At 42.3% G+C, this 26,161-nt stretch overlaps 1 protein-coding gene and 1 long non-coding RNA gene across 8 annotated transcripts in view; one reads left to right on the forward strand and one right to left on the reverse strand.

Annotated features, from left to right (window-relative positions):
• LOC121039268 (uncharacterized) overlaps window positions 1-19,256 on the forward strand; it is a 58,152-nt gene extending 38,896 nt beyond the window's left edge. The window contains exons 2-3 of the long non-coding RNA XR_005794662.1: window positions 14,978-15,040; window positions 19,049-19,256. This is a non-coding gene — a long non-coding RNA (uncharacterized LOC121039268). The remainder of the gene's footprint in view (window positions 1-14,977; window positions 15,041-19,048) is intronic.
• Window positions 1-26,161, reverse strand: part of C2CD3 (C2 domain containing 3 centriole elongation regulator) — a 148,274-nt gene that overhangs the window by 7,715 nt on the left and 114,398 nt on the right. For 6 of the 7 annotated variants that reach the window (XM_040489300.1, XM_040489298.1, XM_040489297.1 and 3 more), the window contains 4 exons: window positions 22,656-22,820; window positions 17,436-17,653; window positions 13,130-14,048; window positions 10,033-10,144 (listed from right to left, as the gene is read on the reverse strand). In XM_040489300.1, the coding sequence (XP_040345234.1) occupies window positions 10,033-10,144; window positions 13,130-14,048; window positions 17,436-17,653; window positions 22,656-22,820 (1,414 nt within the window). Of the gene's footprint in view, window positions 1-10,032; window positions 10,145-13,129; window positions 14,049-14,208; window positions 14,380-17,435; window positions 17,654-22,655; window positions 22,821-26,161 lie in introns of those variants that run through there. The other variant, XM_040489303.1, reaches the window with a different exon arrangement.

The raw sequence follows: 26,161 nt of genomic DNA on the forward strand, positions 1-26,161 counted from the left end.
TGATGTGTGTAGAGCCTGGACTTTATTTTTTTTTTATTTTTATTTTTTTTTAAATTTTTTTTTTCAACGTTTTTATTTATTTTTGGGACAGAGAGAGACAGAGCATGAACGGGGGAGGGGCAGAGAGAGAGGGAGACACAGAATCGGAAACAGGCTCCAGGCTCTGAGCCATCAGCCCAGAGCCTGACGCGGGGCTCGAACTCACGGACCGCGAGATCGTGACCTGGCTGAAGTCGGACGCTTAACCGACTGCGCCACCCAGGCGCCCCGAGCCTGGACTTTAGACAGCAAGACTGAGAACAAGACAGGGCCCATCTCATGGTAAGGAACTGCCATGTAGGCAGGCAGAGACCAAGGCTAAGGTGACAGGTTACTTTTGCTCTTTGCATCTGATTCCTATCCTACCCTATTCTGGTCCAGTCCAATCTTTCGCTACCTATGACCTCCTCCCTAGCATATACTGCTTGTACCTCCAGGTTGCCAAATCTGTTGATTCTCTGAGAGGTTTCTTTTCTCCAGATCCACAGCTTGTAAAGCCTTTCCTTCATCTCTGCTGAATTCTACTCAAGCCACTCTTGTGGCTGTCTTCCTTTCCCTATATTCATTCTTTTTGTTTTGTTTTATTTAAGTATTACTGTAGGCTAATATCATTTAGAAAGTGAGTGGTTTGGAGGCCACTAGGAACTGTCAGCTCTCTGAAGGCAAAGCCTGTAGTACCAGGTCCTGTTCTTTAAGCATGACGGGCACTTGATGGAGTTGGTGGACTGAGATATAAAGCTGGCTCCCCTGGGGAACTATGAGGTCCTGAGGGAAGGGGCCTTCTGTCTTCTGCACCTGACTCAGGACTATGGCTTTTTAATTTGCCGGAAGATGTATATTTCAAGTTTGAGGCCCAAACTACCTTCCTACACTCTCCATGTCTCCATGTCCTCAGGCCCAATTCTGGCTCTCCTAGTCACCAAGAAGAAGTTACTAGAGGGTTCCAAGCAGAGAAGTCACATGATTTATTCACCATCTTAAAAGGTTAACAGATGCTGTATGGGGAATGGGTTGCCAGGGGCAAGAGCAGAAGCAGACAGGCAAGTGAGGAGACTCCTGCGATAATCTAGACAAGAGGTAATGGTGGTTTAGATCAGGGTGGAAATGGATGGAGTCGTGACAAATACAGTAAAACCTTGGATTGCGAGTAACTTGTTCTGAGAACATTCCACAAGATAAGCAAACCTTTCTAGTAAATTTTAACTTGATAAATGAGCAATGTCTTGCAATACAAGTAGCACATGACGCCGAACATCACATCACAACTGAGCCAATGGTTCTGTGTCTCTCCTCCCTCTCTCGCTGTGGGATTGTGGGTGATCCATGCTCAGATGCTTGGTCTCAGGCCGCAGTGTTTGGCAGAGATCAGTGATTTTTCAGAATGTTGGAAGGTGCCCACAACTGGCACTAGTGTATTTTTTGTCACTTCAAAGCACCCGTGGACCGTCCTTTGCTTTTCCATACAAGAGTAACCTTAGGAATGCTTTGCTTCATTCTAGGTCAGGGTGTCTGCAGAGAGAGACCCTTTCCTCTGCTGCCTTATTGCCAGTTACATTAAATGCAATATATGACAAGTTTATTAATACTGTACTATAGTCAACATCCATGTGAGCATGTACAGTGGCCCCCATGCAGAAAAAGGCTGGAAAGAAAGGCAGTAAGAAGGAGATGATTATGGTGGAGTTTAAGTAAAGGAAATCATCAAGAAGTATAAACGAGTTACACGAGTGGCTGAAATTGCAAGATTTTATAAGAAGTCTATGTCTGCATCTCGTCTGCAGAGGAGGAGAAAAAGGCGGAGGAATCCCTCACTTCACATGAGATTAGGGAGATGTGTAAAATGTGGAAAAGAGTGTAAAATTTTGTAGAAAAGAAAGAACCTGAACAAGGCTGTAGCAGTGTGAGTGATGAATCTGTTTAACGGCAATGCAATGTCACACTGCCTCCTCAAAAGGAGACAAAAACAAGTGTCATTGGATAAGTTCCTGTTGCCCAAAAAGAAAAATATTCCACTGAGCCAATAGACAGCAGTGATTCTGTTAGTGATAGTGAAAGTTGTCCTACACAATAACTCTCCTCTCTTGTCTCCCTCACACCAACCATGAAGTTTTCAACAGTAAGTGCAGGGTAATTTATTTTTCTTTATATTTTGTATTTTCTTTGTATTTTGTATTATGTTACAATACTGAAATCATTTTTATGTGAATATTTTTGGGTTGTGGAACAAATCATCTAACTTTTGATTATTTATGGGGAAATACACTTTGATCTACAAGTGCTTTGATTACAAGCTTGTTTTCAGAATGGATTATGCTTGCAAACCAAGGCTTTACTGTAGTTAGATTTGGATCTCTTTTAAAGACAGAGCTGCCAGAATTTCTTGGTGGACTGCAAACAGAGGCACTGGAGGTGATTCCAAGGGTTGTGGCCTGAACAGCTGAACCAGAGGCATAGAGTAGCTGCTTAACTGAGATGGGGAAGGCTGAGGAACAGATCTGAGGGATAAAATCTGAAGTGAGTGTTCATTCGAGTATCTCAGATATCCAAATGGAGCTGCTGAGTAGGCAGTTGGACACATGAGTCTAGAGTTTACAAGAGAAATGCGAGCTAAGATAACCATCAGCAGTTGTCAGCAAACAGAGGGGACTTGAAGCTTTGAGATCAGATGGGGTCATCTAGAAAGCAAATGCAAAGACTGAAGTATAAAGACGATGTCCTGGGTGACTCCCATATTACCAAGTAGGGGAAATAAGGGAGAACGAGTAAAGGTAGCTGAGCAGAAGCAGCCATGAGGGAGGTGGAGAACCAAGAGGAACTGATACCTTAGAAACAAGTGAAGAAAGTGTTTAAAGGAGAGAGATCAATTATGTTACATGCCGCTGAGGTCAAATAAATTGGGCACTCAGATTTGATAAGTGGTTTAAGAATATGGGTTTTTCAATAAATAAAGTTTTTGTGGCAACCTTGAAGAGTCCCTCTCCCTTCCAGTGGCGTGAAAGAGTGGATATGACCGAGACTAGTCAGAAAGAGTCATGAGGAAGATGACTGAGACTAGATAATGGGATGGTGAGAAGCGAGTAGATACAAAAGGTGGTAGAATTAACAGACCCTGGTAGCAGATTGGCTCTCGGTCAGGTCATGGGGGGATGAAGGAGCAAGAGGATGGGAAGATGATATCTATGCTTCTGGCAGAAGTAGCCACATGATAGTAGTTGGGTTTACAGAGATAAGGAATGCAGATGGCAGAGTGGGGGAAGCAAAGGAAGGTGACAAGTTCAAGTCTGGGACATAGTGAACTGTCTGAGGTACATCAAGGAAAAGATGGCCAGGATACAGTTGGATCCATGTGTGTCTGTAGCATGGAAAAGAAGTCTAGACTGAAAATAAGGATCTGAGAGTCGTCAAACTGTAAATAATAACTGAAGTATTTGGGAGTGGTTGAGATTTTCCCAAAGAAACATCTATAAGAGCAAAGGACATAAACCTGGGGAAAACAGGATGTAAAATACTGCTGTCTCATCTTCTACCTCCTTCCTCCCCTTTAAGGAAGTTGATAAAACTAGTTTGCCCACAAGCAGTTAAGCAAACAGAATCAGAAGTGACTTTACAGTAAAAAACAAAAAACAAAACAACAAAAAAAGTAACTTTACATAAATACCAAGAAGCTGTCCCGGTGAAGAGGTACTTTATCAGGAGAGGTAAGAGAAAGCAGAGGCAGCAGAACCTGATTCACAAGTAATATGAAACTGCCACTGGTTGACTGTGTAGCAGTCCTCCCATCTTCCTCCCCTCCTGGAAGAGGTGACAACCGGAGATGAAGCAGTCATGACTAGGAGAGCTAAGGGCTGGCCTCTATACCCTCTCTGTGTGGCACTTGGCATTCTACAACTTCCCTGTTAGGCCTGATAATCCCATCTGACAAATGAGGAAACAGACTCAGAAAGACCAGAAGACTTGACTGACCAATGTCACACAGAGACCTAGATCGACTATACTGTTGGGGAAGGAGCAGGAAAAAAACCTGTTTCACGGATGCTGGAAGTGGAGACTGTCTGCGAGGTTCCTGGGCTCTGGGACATCATTTCAACTTGGAGTGAAGGATTAGGCCTTCCCTTAGATGGTGAGGCCAGAGCAGCTGAGCCAGCACTTACAAGCTCTTTCCTTTTGCAGGGATGAGTTGTGTGCCTGGCCCTACAGCAGGTTAGCTATAGCACAGCAGTCCTAGGACACTCCTTAGGAAGAGCCCAACAGCCTCTCAAAATGCTTCTCTTCAATCTTCAGGGCCAAGGCCAGCCTTAGGAGGAGGCAGAATAGATGAAATTCCCAAATGAGGGTACAGGACAAGGCTCCTGCCCTCCCTTCCCCGACTCTCACTTTGCTGACAGGGCCTGAGACATTACAGAGAACAGAAGATAAGAAAATAGAAGCTTTCATCAAATGGGAAACCTTACCGCCAAATTTCTAATCCTACTTGCTTTAGCACCCATCTTCTCGACCTTCTCCATCTTCCTCCATGCTACAGGGTGAGTTTTCTTTTTCCTCTCAAAAGGCTACCTCCACATGTGCTCTGGATCCCATGCCCCTTCTGACTCAGGGACCATCTTTTCTATTTTCTCTCCCTCTCCTGCACCTTCTCCTTCTCCTCTTCTCTATTGGATCATTTCATTAGCATAAAGAAAGCTGTAGCCATTCCCATATGAAATAAAACAAAACCTTGTATCTTTATCGCCTATGCTATTCCGGCCACTATTCTATTTCCCCGCTCTACATTCACAGGCAGATTTATGGCAGGAGCTTGTGTCTCCATTTTTCACCATTCAATCGCTCTTAAAATTTTAGTTACATACAAATTTGTGATTTCACTGTGTAACATAACAAACTATGTAACATATGTAAATTATAAAGCAGAATAAAAATGAACATCTGTGAACCCACAACCCAACCCAACTGTGAAAATAAAGGAAACCTCACTTAAAATGGAGTCACTTGTAAGAAGCAGACCTAGCATTCCTCAACAGTAATCTTACTTTACATACCCCAGCAGGAAAAAGGAAGAATTCTCCTGGCCCAGCAACAACTCAGCCAAGGAGAACTCAGCTGAAAAGCCCCTCCCAGCTTCCTCCTCTCTCTCTATAAAAGCAAGCCCCTCTCTGTTTTGCACATGTGCCAATGGTTTACCATAGTTTGCTTGTTCCCAAAGTGCAATACCTCTACTATTCCAGAATAAACTCATTCAGCCAGTAAAATAACTGGCTCTTTTGTTTTTGAAGATCAACAGAACCAAACCTAAGTACTAAAACATTGCTAATACTGCTGAATAGACCTATGTGTTCTTTCTCCCCTATCCTCCACAACTATGAACACTGTAGTCAAACTGTTGAAAAACAGAGAAAACCCTAAAAACAGAGAATAAAGGTCACATTACATTTGGGGCAGCGACAATAAGAATGATGGTTGTTTCTCATCAGAAACAATGTAAGTCAGAGTATGGAATGATTGCTCTAAAATGCTAAAACAAACAATTCAAGTTGGAATTCTATGTCCAGTGGAAGAAATATCCTTAAAAAGTGAAGGCAAAATAAAGATATTTTCAGACAATTGAAGCTGTTACCAGTAAGTCTGCAGTACATGAAATTCTTTTTTTTTTTTTAAATGTTTGTTTATTTATTTTGAGAGAGAGAGAGTGTGTATGCACATGTGAGCAGGGGAGCGGGGCTGAGCTGGGAGAGACAGAGAATCCCAAGTAGGCTCTGCACTGCCAGTGCAGAGCTCCACATGGGGCTCCATCCCACAAGCTGTGAAATCATGACCTGAGCCGACATTAAGATTCGTACGCTTAACCGAATGAGCCACCCAGGCGCCCCTGCAATACATGAAATTCTAAAGGAAATTCTTCATGCTGAAGGGAAATGGAGCGAAAAAAATCAGGATGTGAAGAAGGAATGAAGAACACCAGAAATAGTATGTGGGTAAATATAAAAGTATATTGCTTGTCTTAAATTCTTCAAAGTGAGGCCACTTTTAAGGCCTTCAGAGACTGTAAGCTGAGAAGATTATGGTGCCACTGCCCAAATAAAATTCACAATTAGATCTAAAACAAATATAGGGCGCCTGGGTGGCGCAGTCGGTTAAGCGTCCGACTTCAGCCAGGTCACAATCTCGTGGTCCGTGAGTTCGAGCCCCGCGTCAGGCTCTGGGCTGATGGCTCAGAGCCTGGAGCCTGTTTCCGATTCTGTGTCTCCCTCTCTCTCTGCCCCTCCCCCGTTCATGCTCTGTTTCTCTCTGTCCCAAAAATAAATAAACGTTGAAAAAAAAAATAAAACAAATATAATGAAGTGAATCAAAGTTCTGATTTATCCCATGGTAACTATTTCAATGCTTTAAAAAATACATGTAATCCTTACTTTTTTTTTTTTTTTTCTCTTAGCTTTTGGTGCCTCTACTTGCTAGTGCCTTAAATACATACTTGATTTGATTCCTAGGTTACCAAGCACTGGGTAGCAACCAAGAGCACCAGATTCAGAAAATATGCTGCTATGAATGCATCAAATCGTGAGAGAGGGTCATTGTTAGTGAGGACCACCAACCTCCTGAGGTTTCTTGGGCCTGGGACTTTCAATGTGACAGTTTTGGGTGAACTGTGATGTCTGGTTACCCTAACTAGGACCCAGAATGAGGTCCTGAGGAGAGAGGTGGCCCTGAGAACAGCACAGAAACAATGGAGTTTTGCTGTGAGCAAGAAAGAAAAACAGCTGAAAAATATATGAGGCTTGTTATCTTCTCAGAACTAGACATGTCCTTTAATTGAAGTGAAAATTTTTATTTCTCCCTCTCCCACACTTTTATCTTATAATAGATCAAAGACAGTAAATTCCTGGGAGTTGGCACATCATGAAGGCAGAAATATGAAAGAAGGAACGGCGGGTCTGTGTGGCAGGTGAGAGATGACAGCTCAAAGTGGCTCACAGACTCCCTTCCTGGGGGGTGTGACTCACTGACATTTCACCCACTTGGCTGGGAAAGGAAGAGGGAAAGGGAACCAACAGTGTCTACTTTTTTCCTCTAGGGTAGTTCTTGCCATCATTCTATTAGGTAAGACTCATTAGCCTGATGTTATGTATAAGGAAACAGAGACTCAAAGGTCAAGTCTCTTGCTCAAGATCCCTTAATTAACTTAGTAGCAGATTCAGTATTTCACTTCATGGGTGCCTTGCTCAAAAGCTTGTGCTTGGTACCTGGATCAAGGTCTGTGACTCTAGCATAACTCCTGATGGGTACGTATGGGATATGCAAGAGGAAGGAGAGGAGCTGGTGACCACAAACCGGAGTAGGAATAAAAGCCACAAAGATGCAGAGCTCCTGGGTCGGGACTGGTATCTCTCCTCTCCTTTGGGAAGGATTTACAAACCTGATAAAAACTAAGATGTATGAGAATTTAGGTTGATCCATGTGCCAAATAAATGAGATGTCCTCAAAATGGTGCTGGGGAAGTTGAGGGAGAAGGAAAATTGGTCAAGGGATCAGACACCTGATGGCTTTTCTTTAGGACTATCCCCCAGGCTCTCAAGATGTTTCTGGACTGACCCAATTGGTCATCAAAGTAGGCTCTGGAAGAGCATAAAAAAATGTTTAAGTGTTAAGTACAAAATGAAACCCATATAAAGGCGAATCGGTTAGAAAAATATACCTTAAGTCAAGGGTCATGATTTTAAAGTGGTGTGATGGAAAGCATAGAGTTTTCAATCATATGTTTTAAGTCACTTATTGTTTGGGAGACCCTGGGCAAGTGACTTAACTGTTATGGGTCTCAGTTTCTATATAAAATAGAACTAATATCTTGTGGTCTGTATGGAAAATTCTGAGCTTCAATTTTCCTTTTTTTAAATGGGGATAACAATATCCCATCTTACTGGGTTGTTGGGAGAATTAAATGAGCTTATACATGAAAGCACTTAGCATTATGTCTGTAGCATAATAAGCATTAAATATGAGTTAGCTATTACAATTAATAGGCTAATATATTTTGTTCACAGTATGTATTATTCTCTGAAATTATCTTTTTTTTTGTTTTGTTTTTTTAAGTTCCATGAGGCAAGAGCTTTATGCCTGGTTCACCCCTAGAATTTAGAATAAGTGCCTGGTACACAGGCACTATTTTGGCTCTTTTCTCCAATACATCACTGCAGTTACTCTTGACCATCATGCTACCAAATCTGAAAGACAACCCATCCTCTATTCAGCACCCTGGGTGAATTCTTTAAAATTTAAATCAGATCTCACTCCCCTGCTTAACACACTTCAAAGGATATCTTAGCATTTAGAATAAATCTAAACTCTTTCTCGTGGCTACATGTCCTGTGTGCTCTGGGCCCTCTGGCCTCATTATGTCAGTTTCTGTGTTCCAGTGCCACTGGCTCTGTGTCAGTTCCTAGACCATGCCAAGCTCTTTCAGCCTCAGGGACTTTGCATTTGCTGTTCTCTCCAACCTAGAATACTCCTCTCCAAGTTTCTTACATGGCTGGCTCCTTTTTTTTTTTTTTTTTTTAACTTTTTTTTTTTTAAATTTTTTTTTTCAACGTTTATTTATTTTTGGGACAGAGAGAGACAGAGCATGAACGGGGGAGGGGCAGAGAGAGAGGGAGACACAGAATCGGAAACAGGCTCCAGGCTCTGAGCCATCAGCCCAGAGCCCGACGCGGGGCTCGAACTCACGGACCGCGAGATCGTGACCTGGCTGAAGTCGGACGCTTAACCGACTGCGCCACCCAGGCGCCCCTCCTTTTTTTTTTTTAATCTTCATTTATTTTTGAGAGACAGGCAGAGTGTGAGCCGGGGGAGGGGCAGAGAGAGAGGGAGACACAGAAGCAAGCTCCAGGCTCTGGGCTGTCAGCGCAGAGCCCGATGTGGGGCTTGAACTCACAAACTGTGAGATCATGACCTGAGCTGAAGTTAGATGCTTGACTGAGCCACCCAGGCACCCCTGGCTCCTTCTAAGTATAGTAGTTAGCAACACAGATTTTGAAACCAGAGTGCTTAGGTTCCCATTTTTGCTCTATCACTTAACACCTGTATGAGCCAAGATACTTAATCTCTAGATTGTGCCTCAGATTCTTCATCTTTAAAAACAGAGATAAAACATGTACCTCATTAGGTTGCTGAATGTAAAGAGTTAATATAAGGTGCTTTGAACAGTGCCTAGCAAGCACCACCATGACCACCATCTTTCAGCTTAAATACTGCCTCCTCAGAGACCCTGTTCTTTATCAGAACACCTAGTACTCATCACAATCTGTCAATATTTTTTTTTTGTTGTTTACTGTTTGTACTCCACAAGCAGGGAATTTGTCTTAACTACTGTATGCTCAGAACCTAGCACAATGCCTGATACAGGTACTCAGTAAGTATATGCTGAATGATTACAAAAGTAGTTATAGTATTATTAATATTTTCTTGCCACCTGTAAGAAAGGTCCAGAGCTGTGCCAAGGCAGCAAAGAGGAGAGCTGGGATCTGTACCCAGGTTCCAACCACCCAGCTCGGATGAATGATGGTTACAAGGTGTTCTGTAAACAACAACAGGTATATCTCTGATATTCTCTTCTTCCAGATGTTAACTCATCTGTCACAGTTTGCTGACATTGCATCTCCTGCTTGAAGCTTCCTCTGCTCAAGCCCACCTTTGGTTTAGTGGAGCTCCCACAGCACTCAGTATTCATTTCTTGGCTGAGTCTTATTTTTAATGTTTCTGCACTGTTTCTTCCACATATCATCTTAACTGATGATGCCCTGCTCTTAACTCATTTGCACTTCCTCACTGTTCCTGAGCACCTCGTGCACCTCTGGGCCCCCAGAATGTGCTCAGCACAAGTTTGGAGAGTGACCACTGCTGCCGCCTTTTCAGGAATCTGGCCTGGGGCAGCTTTGCATTGTGCCCATGCTTTCATGGAAGAGATGAGGACTCTAGGAGAGGAGGGTCAGCCAGCTGTTCTCTTACCTGATCTGTTGTGGCTGGCGGTGGCAAAGCTGTAGAGAGTGAAAGGATCCGCAGGGAGGCCTCCAGCTGCTGAGGAGGCAAAAAGAAGTTGGGCACCACAATGGGTTCCGGGCTATAATGGTAGTTAAGGGGCACAGATACATTGAAATCTGCCCCCCTTGCCAGACTGGCATCTCCACTGGCCTTAGTCATCCCTACTTGTCCAACTTATTCTTGTACAGTAGTGCCTTCTGTCTGGAAGGCCCTGCCCACCCCTAACAAGTCGCAGTCTATACTTTCTGCAAGGGTCAGTTAAAATCCTTCCTCTCTGAATGTTAGACCTCAGTGATCCCTCCTTCCCCTCATTATTTCCCTAGAGCCCTGCATGAGGCTGGTACGCAGCAACATTTAAATGATACTTGCTGAGGTCCTGCTGACCCACAACTGACCCGTTAGAAGCCAGTCAGACAGGGTTGGGTTGGAAGGTGGCCCCAAGGACAGTGTCTTAGGCTGGAGGGAGATGCCTGACACTGAAGGAGGCTGGTCCTCCCAGTTGTCCTCTGCCAACATCCAGGAATGAGGGCTCTACATGAGGGGCTGTCTGTGGATATAGCTGGTTCACCCAGTCTGCATCTGAGCCCTAGAAGTCAAGTACCACATCTTATACTTTTCCTGGTACTAGATGTACCCAGTACTGTGCTGAGAACATGGTGTTTCCAAAAATATTTGTTCAATCAAAGCACTGATTCAGTTTGGGAGGGGACTACTTAGATGTTCCAATTTTTTGTTTCTGTTCAATAAGCTAAATATGGTTCTGGTTCAAACTGTTTTATCATGGTTCTTCCATGCTAGAATTTAAGCTCCAAGAGGGCAGAGATTATTCATCTCTTTTTCAGTCATGTTCCTGTCACCTAGCACAGTACCTGGGACATAGTAAGTTTTTAATAAGTATCTACTGAATGAAGTGTATCCTCAAGGCTCCATTTTGTGTGGGTGGTTCTCCTTTTCCATGCTCTGCCTGCTCCCCTTATCTATTTCCGGAGACACCTACCTTTATAGCTGGCCGCCTCTTGGATGTCTTGTAGGCATATGTCCAAAATGGAAATCTGTACCTTCCTCCAAAACTATCTGTCTTTATGTGCTAGTCCCTATCCAGTCAATGACATCACTTACTTAGCAACTTGTAACAGAACTCTCTAAGTCTACTTTGTATTTGTTTTTCTCTTCCTTGCGCCTAATTCTCTCCCATCTATGATGTAGATTAGATTAGCCAGGCATAAAAGGCTCTTTAAGATGTAGCCCTGCCTCACCGCTCACCATCTCATGTACCCCTGGACTCTAAGCAGAGTGAACTGCTCCCCACAGGTCAGGCTCTTTCACCTGGCTATGCCTCTGCATACACAGTTCACTATAACTAGAATTTTCTCGTTTGTTTCCAGGATGTCTATTCATCTTTGAGGTCCAGCTCCACTGTCTCTCTTCCTGGGATACATCCAGTGTTGTGGTAGCTTCCTCCTCTTGCTCCCTAGCATTTTGTCCAGGTTTCATCACAACACCTAGAACAATAAATTCTATCACTGCCTGCCTCCTGCCTCATGATAGGAACTTCTTAAGGTAAAGTCTACTTCAAATCTGTCTTCAGGGGAGCACCAAGCCTGGCAATACCCATTTTTTGAAAGGATGAATACTTGGGAAGGTCTGAATTAGAGCACTACCCTTAGGACCTGGTCACATGTGACTGCTCCAGCACAAACCATGTATTCTGAGCACAACTAAATTGACTGTAAAGGCAGCATTGTCAGAACCCAGGCTGAGTGAGGCTAGGAAGGAACTCCACTGGAGGTGGTCTGCTTTCAGTGCTCACCCTCCAGCCATTTCATAGTTTCAGCCTTTCTGAATCCCTACCCCTCTACCTTTTAGTTTCTCTCTGCTCTGCAATAAGAATCACATCATACAGTATGTACAAATGTTTCACACTCATTTGATTTTCTCAGGAATCTTGTGAAATTAGGATAGTTCAATTCAATCTACATTTACTGATCCCTTCTCTGTGTAATGTCTGGTGCTGGGGACACAGAAAAAGACAAGGTCCCTGACCTACCTAGAGAGTGTACAGTCTGGTGGGTAAGGGATTACTGCCCCCATCTTATAGGTGAAGAAACTAAGGCTCAGAAAGGTTAAATTGTATGCCTGAAGTCACACAAATAATAAGAAAATGGGTCTAGAAGGGTCAAAAACAGGCCCCCTGGCTTCGGGTAGAGAAAGATCTCTTCAGTAAAGCAGCCTCCTTCACTGTAGCTGTGCAGTAACCCTTGCTTGCCGTTGGGATGCCAGGTGAACTGATCTGCTCAGAGGGGTAGGCAACAGATATGAGGGCTGTCGATGGGTCTAGGTAGTTTTTCCCATTACAGGGCCATCTGTGTTTCAAAGGAAGAAGAGGGGGAATGGCAGGTGACCCTTCTCTCCATTGACACTATCCTTCTGGGCGGTAGGGGGAGTCGGGCAAGTCCATTTCAACTGTGCCCACTTCCTCTCTCCTTGTCTTACTCCTTGTTATTACTTGCCTTTTTCTGAAAAAGTGAAGTACTAGGCAAGTCACTATAACTTTGGGCCTCAGTTTCCCTAAATGCAAAATAGAAATGATGATACCTTCAGGACTTACAATGATGGAATGAAAAGGTATGTAAAGTGCCTGGCACATAGTAAATAATCACTGCTAGTACTCTCCCTTTCCCTCTCTCTGCACCCTCCATTTCTATTTCAACTGAGATTAATGGTCTCATTCCTTACATCCAGAGCCCTGCCTTCAAGTATAAAATACCTAATAGATTAATTCAATAAATCAGGCCGGGCCAGGCCAATGAATGTGCTACTAACACTTAAACCTAATTCAAAACATTATGCTTCAGAGGGCAGGGGTTAACAGTAGCATCATAGCACCTTATTAGGACCGGCAAGTCTTGTGAAGGAAGGAGCTTCCTATATCTCCCAGTGCATTCCATGAGGGAGGCCACTGCTCATGCTCACACTCACGCACACACTAGGTTGGCCTAAGTGCTAGCATCCAAAATGCTAGAAATGGCGTAAGGGGCTACTTGTGGGAAATACCAAAGGATACAGGAGACTCTGCCTTGTGGACACCTCTGATCCAGATGTTGCCTGCTTCTGATGGATGTCAGGGCAGTTGATGGGTAGGCCCTGATGGCTTTCCTTTCTGCTCTGGGAGGCTAGGCTGAGAGGGAATTTCTCAAAGCTATCAGCAGAGTCACTTAGCTCCATGGAGGCAGCTTCATTCTCAGTCTGGGCTTCTGGCTTGGGCTCCTGGTCCTGATCTGCTTTGGGTGAGCTCAGTCCCATGGAGGTTTTGCTCTGTTGGGCTCCTGAGAGTGTTACTTGTGAGATGAGCTGCGGGTCTGTTAAGGCAGGCTCTGCATCCCTTGCCTGAGAGGCTTCACCCTCACAAGCAACAAGACTTTGCCTAGGAGAACCCTGCCTAAGCAGGTGGGGGTTGACAGCTCTTCCTGGGCTGGACAGAGGGCTGCTTTTACCCTTGAGCTCCTCTCTGGGGAAAGGCTTTGAAGGACAAGAGGGGCCTTCCCTATGCACCTCATCAGGCTGAAGGCTGATGATCTCACTTGTGTCTGACATGAAACTGGACCAAGGGCTAGTTTTGTCTGTCACAGTGGTGATGTCATTAAGGGTCCTGGGCTCAATGATGTCTTCTTCATAGTCCTCATCGCTGTAGACTGGGTCTGCCTCAGTTTCCTCACTGCTCTGCATCCTTGTATCGGGTACTGTGTGCCCCAGGGACTCATGGAGCAGTCCTCTTCTGCTTGAAGTCTCTTCAAGAGTAGGGGGAGTTAGGCAGTTTCTGCCCTCATCCATCACTTGTGCCAATGACATACTGGGAGCTGTTCTTCGTTCCTGCATGGCCCCTGTGTCCTGAGCATCTGGTAGGGTGGGGACTTCTCCGCTTCTACTCCTGGCTTGGTGAGAACTCAGAGATGCTTGAGAATTCCTGGTGATGGTCTGTAGATCTGAACAGCAACAGATATCACTCTTACTACAAGGTAGGGCCACAGACCACTCAACTTTCCCAAGCTAGGCTCTAGCTTCAGATGTATTCTTGCAATCAGACTTTGAAAAATCTTAAAGATCGTTAATCCACCCAAGTCAGTGAAACTATATTCAAGGCAGTACAATTTCTAGCACTTTATTCTAACATCAGAGGACCAAAATCTAATCTGTTTATAGTTGTGGTCACATCTGTGGAAATGCTTTCAGAGACTATCTGCTCATGCTCAGGAATTCTTGGGAGCTAGGAGTCCTGGTAGGCATGTTCATGCTTCCATTTACTTCAGTAATTACCTATATTAAAAACCAAATGAGAATCTACTTATTTACCTATTTGATGACAGTTATTAAAACTATATATTTTACTTGGAAAATAAAAGCAATTAATCTATCACCCAATTGGTAAAGTAGGGGAGGTTTATTACACAGAAAATGGAGGGAGGATGGCATTATGGAAAGAGCAGAAGTTTTTGGAGCTAGTCAGTCTTGGGTTCAAATCTCTACTGTCACTTATTGTGGTCATGAGCAAACTATCCTCTCTCAACCTGTTTATCTTTAAAATGTTATTAACACCATCCTTTGCACAGGGTTATAGTAAAGAATACATCACATAAATGAGCACACACTTTGTGGCACATATATAAACAACAAATGGAAACTACCAGTCATTTCAAATTGTTTTTGTGATTAAATGGGAGGGAATAAGTTAATAAATAGAACTACTAAATGGTTTGTTTACATTATTATTTAAGAAGAGAATGTTAGGAATTGGGAGGCAGATTTGACTCTCGGGGTGTGGGGTCACATCTCCCTCATAGCACCTGATGGGAGTGCTCAGCCTATAGGAGGTGCTGGCTAAATTTAATACATTATCAATTTTCATGTCTTAAAGGGAGTGAGTAGATGTATGAAAATGGAACATCTCTACCTGCAAACAGGAGCAGGAACCAGGAAGGTTAGTCAATCCTGATCCCTTGGCCTGCACTATCCTTTCTGTCTTGGAGGTGTCTTTCTGCTTTTTACATACCAGTCCATCCTTCAAGGCCCTGCTCTACTGCATCTCCTCTGGGAAGCCTTCCTAGGTGCACCAGCTGGATGGGATGGCTATACAGCTTTGTTCTATACGGAAGCATTTAAGATGCTATTGTGTATGTTTCCCCATCAGATTGTGAGCTTCTTTTTTTTTTTTTTTAAATTTTTTTTCAACGTTTATTTATTTTTGGGACAGAGAGAGACAGAGCATGAACGGGGGAGGGGCAGAGAGAGAGGGAGACACAGAATCGGAAACAGGCTCCAGGCTCTGAGCCATCAGCCCAGAGCCCGACACGGGGCTCGAACTCACGGACCGCAAGATCATGACCTGGCTGAAGTCGGACGCTTAACCGACTGTGCCACCCAGGCGCCCCAGATTGTGAGCTTCTTAAAGGCAAAGACCACATATCTGATTCATGTTGCATTTTTAGAGTCCAGCAAAGGACCTGGCACACAGATGTGGCATAAGTGAGACCCCCTCCTCCCCATCAGTAACTCACTCTCAAGATTCACTGGTACCTACTTGTGTAATGACTTCTTCCAAAGTGTACTAAGACACGATGGAGGCTGGGGAAGTTTATTTTTTTAAATTGTTTTCTTCGAGGGGTGCCTGGGTTGGCTGAGTCAGTTGAGCGTCCGATTTCAGCTCAGGACATGATCTCGCAGTTCACAAGTTCAAGCCCTGCATTGGGCTCTGTGCTGACAGCTCAGAGCCTGAAGCCTGCTTTGGATTCTGTGTCTCCCTCTCTCTCTCTGCCCCTCCCCCACTCATGCGCGCGCGCGCGCGCGCTCTCTCTCTCTCTCTCTCACAAATAAATTTTAAAAAACATAAAAAAATTTTTTTTAAATTGTTTTCTTCGATCTTGTCCTCTCTCCCTTTCAAAATTCATCCTCTCCTTATAAAAGTCAGTTCTCCTTCTGTCATCACCTTGCTTAGAACTCCCCATTTTCTTCCAGGATAAAGATTAAACTCCCAAACTTGGCTTCAAGGTCCTCCAGCTTCAATCTCATTTCTCTTCTCTCTCCTCTTTTAATATACCCATTTAAAGGGGTTCTCTCTGTGCTCTCACCTCTACCCCAAAACAAGCCTCCATTCTGCTCTTATCCTTTCTTTCTGGGGGACAGTTTCTTCAGTTGACTATAGAATGTACACTTGATGAAAGCAAAGATAATGCTTGTCTTGTCCATCTTCCTGGAACCAGTAACATAGTGGTACCTGGCAGAGTTTATGCTCAATAAATAGATGACTGAATATTTCCAAGCAAATGGAAGCCAAATATAGCATGTACTTTGGAAACCCTGGCTACTGACAGGTTAGCTATCTGGGAAAGAGGGTAGGAAGAAGGTTTGTACTTCATATCAGTCATGAGTGGCTTCTTTCCACTTTAAACAGAGAAAATTAAACTTCTTCATCCCGGTGTACAATATACATATTTTACTTCAGCAAAAATGACACCCAAATGATGGCTAAAGGTACTGATCTAACTGATTTCTCACAATTCCCCAAACTGTGCCTGATATATAGGTTCCCAGGCCTTAACCCAGCATTCTAATTCAATAGAATGGAAGAACACCCAGGAATTTGTATTTCAGAATAAGCACCCCAGGTGATTCTTATGCTTAGGCACCTTTGAGAAATACTTGTTCTATAGTAGTCTCTGTCTGGGCTGCACAGTAGAATTACCTGGGCAGTTATGAAAAACACTGATGCCTGGGTCTGCACCCTCAAAGATCCTGTTGTAACTGACCTATGGTGCAGCCTGGGCATCTGGATCTTGAAAAGCTCCCTCAAGAATTCTAATAGGCAGCCAGAGTGAGGACCACCGCTTTAAGGGGTGTTTCAAAGGGTTGACTATGGACCACCAATATCTAGAATCATCTGAGGTACCTGCTAAAAATGCAGGCTTCTGGCCTCTGAGAACTAGAATTTTAAATATGTCTATAGTTGACTTTTTCCTGAAAGTAGAGTGGCACAAGTTCAAGAACTGCTACTAAAGAGCTCACCTAATCCACTCTCATCTTGTTTTGACTAGGGAATCCTCAAGAAGGGAAAAGGTATGCTGAGTCAAATCGTAAGTCTGGGCAAAAACCTACCAAGAACCTGACCTGGGTATCTGGCCTCTCAGTCCAATGTGCTTCCCACTTCACAATTTCCTGTGCCATGCTTTTAAATCTCTCCTTTCAAAAGGAAGACAGTAAATAAATAATATAGTGAAAGCTGTTGGTCTCTCATTTGTCATAGGGGCTTGCCTGAGGGATGTTTTTTGAATAGCACCCAGTGACCATAACTCCTCAACAAGAGGGGCCCTGAGCCATACCTGTGATTAAGGAGCTGACTTGCAACACCAGGTTATTGGATTTCTCCAGAAGGCACTGGCTGTCAGGGTCTAGGCTGCTAGCTCCGGGCCCAGGATGGTCCCTATGAGTCTCCTGGGACTGCGTGACAGCAGGAGGCTGAGGACTGAGGGGAAGTAAAGGCTTGGTGAGCTTCTGACTGAAGTACCGTTGGATCTGATCTAGCTCACTCAGATTCCTCCTGTAAAAAAAAAAAAAAGAAAGGGAGAACAGGACAAAAGGGTCATTCACTGGGATTACAAGCATCTTTTATGTTCCTCTTAGACTATGATCTGGCTACTGGGGGCAACTTTCCACTCCTTATGTCTAGCTAATGAGATTCCTCTTCTATGTCCAGGAAAAATCTCCCCTCCTGTAGGGAACCATTCTTGACTACCATTCCTATCTAGTCTTCACATCCTCTTACTCTGACAGACTAAGGCCTTACTCTGGACTAACACTGACCTTTGCTACCTCACAGTCATTCTTCACTTGATCTAAGCCAAAAGGCCGAGAAGCGATTACCTCACAATCATTCTTGATCTTTCAAGTAAGTGATTTCTTGAAGCAAGCCTTCTCTGAGCCTCTAAATTGGTTTAAGAGGTCTTCCTTTATGCCTCACAGTTCTGTACTCGTCAATCACATCATTTGTTTCACATCTCTTTCCTCTGATGTACTGTGAGCTCTGTGCTGATTCCTTTATATCTATTGTACCCAGCATAGTGCTTGTCACAAAATAAATGCTGAATGGATAATGAATAAATGACTTAAAAAAAAAAAATCTGTTCAAAAACTTTGAATGGGGCCACATTCATTCTTACCATTCTCCAGAACTCAGGACTCCAAATCTTGTGCTTTCTCCATAATAGATGGGCCCTGTCCCAACTAGGTTCATTTCTGCCTCATACCTCTGAATGCTGGAGCCTGAGTTCAAGCTACTCCCCTTGCTCTGTCCCTATACTATTTTAACTTTTTTTTTTTTTTTGAGAGAGCACAAGCAGGGGAGAGGGGCAGAGGGAGAGAAGGAGAATTTTTTTTTTTTAATGTTTACTTATTTTTGAGAGAGAGAGAGAGAGAGAGAGAGAGAGAGATGAGAGAGAGACAGAGCATGAACGGGGGAGGGGCAGAGAGAGAGGGAGACATAGAATCCGAAGAAGGCTCTCTAGGCTCCGAGCTGTCAGCACAGAGCCCGACGCGGGGCTCGAACTCAGAGACTGCGAGATCATGGCCTGAGCCGAAGTCTGACACTTAACCGACTCAGCCACCCAGGTGCCTCGAGAGAAGGACAATCTTAAGCAGGCTCCACACTCAGCATGGAGCCTGACGTGGCGCTCTATCTCATGACCCTGGGATCATGACCTGAGCTGAAATTAAGAGTCAGATGCTCAACCAACTAAGCCACCGAGGTGCCCCCCCCACCTGAGTTTTCTCATCATGTATTAGTTTCCCAAACTAGGCCATGAGCATTTGGTAACAGAAGATAATATCTCAACCTTCTTTATTTCTCTGGTACACTCAATGTGCCTGGTATAATTGGCACTACATAGACACTAAATACCTGTGAAGTAAATTGAAAGTCGTTTTATGCTTTTGTTAGGAACAGTCTGCTGTGTTCTACCATCAAATCCAAATTAAATGAGAGAATACAAAGCTGATCCTTAATCTGTCATTAGAAGCCACGACTCTCTCAAATCACAGTGGATTTACGGACTTCAAGCTGTATTACAAAGCTGTAATCATCAAGACAGTATGGTCCTGGCACAAGAAAAGACACTCAGATCAATGGAACAAAATAGAGAACCCAGAAATGGACCCACAAATATATGGCCAACTAATCTTTGACAAAGCAGGAAAGAATATTCAATAGAATAAAGACAGTCTTTTCAGCAAGTGGTGCTAAGAAAACTGGACAGCGACATGCAGAAAAATGAACCTGGATCACTTTCTCACACCATACACAAAAATAAACTCAAAATCGATGAAAGACCTAAATGTAAGACAGGAAGCCATCAAAATCCTTGAGGAGAAAGCAGGCAAAACCTCTCTGACCTCGGCTGCAGCAACTTCCTACTCAACATGTCTCCAGAGGCAAGGGAAACAAAAGCAAAAATGAACTATTGAGACCTCATCAAAATAAAAAGCTTCTGCATAGCGAAGGAAACAATCAGCAAAACTAAAAGGCAACCAACAGAATGGGAGAAGATATTTGCAAATGACATATCAGATAAAGGGTTAGTATCCAAAATCTATAGGAAACTTATCAAACTTAACATCCCAAACCCAAATAATCCAGTGAAGAAATGGGCAAAAGACATGAATAGACACTTCTCCAAAGAAGACATCCAGATGGCCAACCAACACATGAAAAAATGCTCAACATCACTCATCACCAGGGAAATACAAATCAAAACCACACTGGGATACCACCTCACAACCGTCAGAATGGCTAACATTAACAACTCAGGCAACAACAGATGTTGGCGAGGATGCAGAGACAGAGGATCTCTTTTGCACTGCTGGTGGGAATGCAAACTGGTGCAGCCACTCTGGAAAACAGTATGGAGGTTCCTCAAAAAATTAGAAATAGAACTACCCTACAACCCAGTAATTGCACTACTAGGTATTTATCCAAGGGATACAGGTATGCTGTTTCAAAGGGGCATATGCACTCCAATGTTTACGGCAGCACTATCAACAACAGCCAAATTATGGAAAGAACCCAAATGTCCATCAACAGGTGAATGGATAAAGAAGATGTGTGTATATATATAAATACACACACACACACACACACACACACACACACAATGGAGTATTACTCAGCAATCAGAAAGAATGAAATCTTGCCATTTGCAACTACATAGATGGAACTAGAGGGTATTATATAAGCTAAGCGAAATTAGAGAAAGACAAATGTCACATGACTTCACTCATGTGAGGACTTTAAGATACAAAACAGATGAACACAAGGGAAGGGAAGCAAAAATAAAAAAACAGGGAGGGGGAGAAACATAAGAGACTCTTAAATATGGAGAACAGAGGGTATTGGAGGGGGGATGGGCTAAATGGTTAGGGGGCATTAGGGAATCTACTCCCGAAATCATTGTTGCACTATATGCTAACTAACTTGGATGTAAATTAAAAAAATAAATAAAATTAAAAAATCACAGTGGTTTACTTAGGTGTCTACATTTGGGTGTCTGCCACCTGCCACTTGTAGCAGGAAAATGCAAACAAATGTTAACTGGGTGAAGCTTTAAAGAAAATGTGCAAACCCAATTGATCTTGTCAGAGGTTCTGGGTATAGAACCTACTAATACTAAGCTGTAATTTTCTTATCTGTGAAAAAGGTTTATTAATATTTGCTCTGCAGACCTCATAGGATTGCTGTGACTCAAAAGAAGCACTGTTTTAGGGCTCTGTGAATCTAAGGAAGTAATAATGCAAAGTCGCTATTTTGTTTCATCTCCATTTTTAGAGAATTCATCTACTAGCAGTTTTCAAAACCTGGTTCTAGATCTAGCAGCATTAGCATCATCTGAGAACTTCTTAGAAATGCCAATTCTCAGGCCCTATCCTAGACCTATTGAATTAGGAACTGTATGGGTGGGTAGAACAACTGCTGTTTTAACAAGTTGTTCACGTGATTCTGACACACACTAACTTTTGAGAACCACTGTTCTAGGGCAGTGGTTTATAGCCTGGTAATTTGGCCCCAAGAACACATTTGGCAATGTGTGAAGACATTTTTGGTTGTCACAATCGGGGCAGGAGAGCTACTAGTATCTAGTAGATAGAGGCCAAGGATGCTGCTAAATTCTTACAGTGTGTAAGACAGCAAAATATCTGGCCCAAATGTCAATAGCGCTGACACTGAGAGAACTGCACGAGAGTTTCTTTTTCTCTTTCTTGGTAGATTCTAAAATATGTTTATGTGAGTGACCCAACAAAATGCAGACACACTGTTAATGGTTTTACTTAAATAGCCTCCAGTCTCTAGCTGAGAATCTAAAATGAGAATCTGAACATACCACTTCCTTATAATACAAAAATTTGAACAATTTCCCATAGTCTATAGTATAACTGTTCAATTCTTTTTAACCTGTGTTCCACCAATCAAAAATATTTTGCCAATTCTTTTCTGAGTTTGCTTTAAGAAACCAAATAATTAAAAAAAATTTTTTTTTAGCTTTTTCCAAATATAAAATCTTTCAAGTATTTCTTCCTCAAATTTTATACACTCTCTTCCTCCATTCCCCATCACTTTCCACTTGAGGATCATTTGTTCTAAAAGTCCAAACTCAAGCTGACATTCAAGGCCCTTCAAGATGGTGCTACAGAACTTTCCTTGCTCTTTACATCTTAGGCTCAGCTGTATCCTAACTGTACTGCTGGTATTTCTCCAAACGTGACTTGCTGTTTCAAGCCTCTGGGTCTCAGTGTATTTTCTGCATAGAATGTCCTTCACATTTGTTGACCTTCTCCTTCAAAGACTAGTTCAAGTGTGACTTCTTTAAATATTCCCAAAACCAATTTAGAATGTTACTCATTCCTCCATCTACCCTTGGCCAGAAAACCTGCAGCTCTTATCACACATCATTATAATTATCTGGCAACAGACTATCTCCTTCCTTTTCTGGGAATGGCAGAGGCAGGACTGGAAGTCAAGGCTGTTGGACTCTGAAGCCAAGACCTTTTCACAGGACCACACTTCTTACTAGATAACCCAGGTGCTGATTCAGATGATCTATAATGGCCCTTTCAATTCTCACAGTGCTTCTGTGGCTCAGATGCTGACTGAATTAACAAAGAGGGAAGCATTAACAGGACAGATGGTGATCTGGATGAATTCAGTGGTTGTGAGGAGGACAGTGGGCAGGATGAGGGTCTATAAATTGTAAAGTAGATATGAAGCTGTATAATTATTAGCTTTGGTGAATAATCTAAAGTTCCTGTATTAGTGGAAATAATATAATAGTATAGAGCCAGTGAAGGAATGGAAGGCCCCAAGTAGAGACAGATTTATCTATGAAGAATCTTGAGAGGATCCAGGGTCCAATGCAACACTAACACAGACAAAGTCCCCTCCTACACCTCCCAGGGCAGTGGTAGCTGACAGAACAGCAGTATTGCAGGTTGCCATAGCCCATTTACCTTGTGCTTTACTACGGTTTCTTGTGTCTTTTCTAAGCAAAGGGTCTTACCTGAGAGAAGTCAGAATGGAAGTGTGGGAGGAGGACAAAGGCATCGTGGTCAGTTTGTCATCATGTGGCAAAACTGCCTCTCCCTGCTGCAGGGATTCATGAAATCGGCGGATGTTCTGTACATGCTCTTCATGGCGTGATGCCTGACTTCTTGCAGTACTGCTTCTGTCAGGAATAAATGGGGCCAAAATAAATTCCCAACCGATGAGAAAACTAATGTGACAATCAACAAATAACCCTCCTACAATGGTATTGCAAATCCATCCCCATTACCACAGTCCTGGCTTCAGTAATTCTTGCTTAGATGACAACTATCTTCCAAATAATCTTGCCTTCAGTCTTAACCACTCTCCTTTATTATTTTTTCCCTCTCTTTTCAAATGTGAATTCCAGTGTAGTTAACATATAGTGTTATATTAGTTTCAGGTGTAAAATATAGTGATTCAACAATTCCATATTCAGTCCTCATCAAGTTACATGTATTCTTTTTTTTTTTTTATTACAGAGAGAGAGAGAGAGAGAGAGAGAGAGAGAGAGAGAGCGAGCAGGGGAGGGACAGAGAAAGAGGGAGAGAGAGAAGCCCAAGCAGGCTCTGTACTGTCAGCGTGCAGCCTGATGTAAGGCTTGATCTCACAAACCGTGAGATCATGACCTGAGCTGAAATCAAGAGTCAGATGCTTAACAGACTGAGCCACCCAGGCACCCCAAGAGTGTACTCTTAATCCCTTCACGTATTTTACCCATCCCCCTTACCTCTCCTCTGGTAACCATTTGTTTGTTCTCTATGGTTAAGAGTCTGTTTCTTGGTTTGTCTCTCTTTTTTTTCCTCTTTGTTCATTTGTTTTGTTTCTTAAAGTCCACATAGGAGTGAAATCATACAGTATTTGTCTTTCTCTGATGGACTTATTTTGCTTAGCATCATACGCTCTAGATCCATCCATGTTATTGCAAATGGCAAGATTTTGTTCTTTTTAAAAATATTTTTTAATGTTTATTTATTTTGAGAGAGAGAGTGCAAACAGGGAAGGGGCAGAGAGAGAGGGACAGAGAGAATCCCAAGTATGCTCCGCAGTGTCAGCACAGAGCCCAATGGGGGGCTCAATCCCACCAACTGCAAGATCATGACCTGAACTGAAACCAAGAGTCGGATGCTTAACTGACTGAGCCGCCCAGACACCCCAAGATTTCATTCTTTTTAATAGCTGGATAATATTCCATTACACACGCGCATGCGCGTGCACGCGCGCGCACACACACACACACACACACACACATCACATCTTCTTTATCCATTCATCTATCAGTGGACACCTGGGCTGTTTCCATAGTTTGCCTATTGTAAATAATGCTGCAATAAACACAAGGGTGCATTTGCCCTTTGAATTAGTGTTTTTGTATTTTCTGGGTAAATATCCAGTAGTGTCATTCCTCTATGTAGGATAGTTCTATTTTTAACTTGTGAGGAGACTTCATACTATTTTCCAGTGGCTGAACCAGTTTGCATTCCCACTGACAGTGCACAAGTGTTCCTTTTTCTCCACATCCTTGCCAATACTTATTTCTTGTGCTGTTGAGTTTAGCCATTTGGACAGGTGTGAGATGATATCTCATTATGGTTTTGATTGCATTTCACCAGTGATGAATGATGTTGAATATCTTTTCATGTATCTCTTGGCCATTTGTAAGTCTTCTGTGGAGAAATGTCTGTTCATGTCTTCTGCCCATTTTTAAATTGGAGTATTTGTTTCTTGTGTGTTGAGTTGTAAAAATTCTTTATATATTTTTGATATTAACCCTTCATTGAATATGTCATTTACAAATGTCTTGTCCCATTCAGTAGGTTGTCTTTTAGTTTTGTTGGTTGTTTACTTTGCTGTGCAGAAGCTTTTATTTTGATATAGTCCCAATAGTTTATTTTTGCTTTTGTTTCCCTTGTCTAAGTGAACACATATGGAAAGATGTTGCTATGGCCGATGTCAGAGAGTTACTGCCTGTGCTCTCTTCAAGGACTTTTATGGTTTCAAGTCCCACATTTAGGTCCTTAATCCATTTTAAGTTTATTTTTGTGTATGGTGTAAGAAAGTGGTCCAGGTACATTCTTTTGTGTGTTACTGTCCAGTTTTCCCAACACAATTTGTTGAAAAGACTGTCTTTTTCCCATTGCATTCTTTGTTGAAGATTAACTGACCAGCTAATTATGGGTTTATTTCTGGGGTTTCTATTCTTTTCCATGGACTTATGTGTCTATTTTTGTGCCTGTACCATACTGTTTTGATTACTATAGCTTTGTAATATAACTTGAGGTCCAGAATTGTGATTCCCTCCAACTTTGCTTTTCTTTTTTCAAGATTGCTTTGGTTATTTAGGGTCTTTTCTGGTTCCATACAAATTTTAGGACTGTTTATTCTAGCTCTGTGAAAAAATGCTGTTGGTATTTTGATAGGGATTGCATTAAATATGTAGATTGCTTTGTGGAATATAAACATTTTAACAATATTTTTCTTCTGATCTATGGGCATGGGATGTCTTTTCATTTCTTTGTGTTATCTAAAATTTCTTTCATCAATATTTTATAGTTTTCAGAGTACAGGTCCTTTCACCCCTTTGGTTAGATTTATTTCTAAGTATTTTACTATTTCTAAGTATTTACTGTTTTGCATTTGTAAATGGGATGGTTTTCTTTTTTATTTTGTTTTCTTAATTACTCTTTCTGCTGCTTCATTTTTAGTGTATAGAAATGCAGTGGATTTCTGTATGTTGATTTTGTATCCCATGACCTTATTGTATTCCTTTATCAGTTCTAGTAGTTTTTTGGTGGACTCTTTAGGTTTTTTTTTTTTTATCATGTCATCTGCAAATAGTGAAAGTTTTACTTCTTCCTTACCAATTTGGATGCTTTTCATTTCTTTTTCTTTATTTCTGACTGCTGTGGCTAGGACTTCCAGTTCTATATCGAATAAAAATGGTGAGAGTGGACATCCTGTCTTGTTCCTGATCTGAGGGAGAGAGTTCTCAGTTTTTCCTTGCTTTGAGTATGTTAGCTGTGGGTTTTCCATATGAGGCCTTTATTATGTTGAACTATGTTCCTTGTAAACCCACTCTGTTGAGGGTTTTTATCATGAATGGATGTTGTATTTTGTCAAATGCTTTTTCTGCATCTATTGAAATGACTATATGATTTTTATCCGTTCTCTTACTGATGCGGTGTATCATGTTGATTGATTTGCAATTATTGAACCACCCTTGTATTCTGGGAATAAATCCCAGTTGATCATGGTAAATGCTTTTGTAAATGTATTGTTAGATTCTGTTTCTAAATATTAAGAATTTTTGTATCTCTTTTTTTGTAGTGTCTTTATCTGGTTTTGGTATCAGGGTAGTACTGGTCTCATAACATGAATTTGGAAGTTTTCCTTCCTCTTCTATTCTTTGGAATAATTTGAGAAGAATAGCTTTTTAAATGTTTAGTAGAATTCACCTGTGAAACTGTCTGGTCCTGCCTGGAC

This window comes from Herpailurus yagouaroundi, unplaced genomic scaffold (genome assembly GCF_014898765.1).
Source record: "Herpailurus yagouaroundi ecotype Mexico unplaced genomic scaffold, PumYag 180, whole genome shotgun sequence".
Lineage (NCBI taxonomy): Eukaryota > Metazoa > Chordata > Mammalia > Carnivora > Felidae > Herpailurus > Herpailurus yagouaroundi.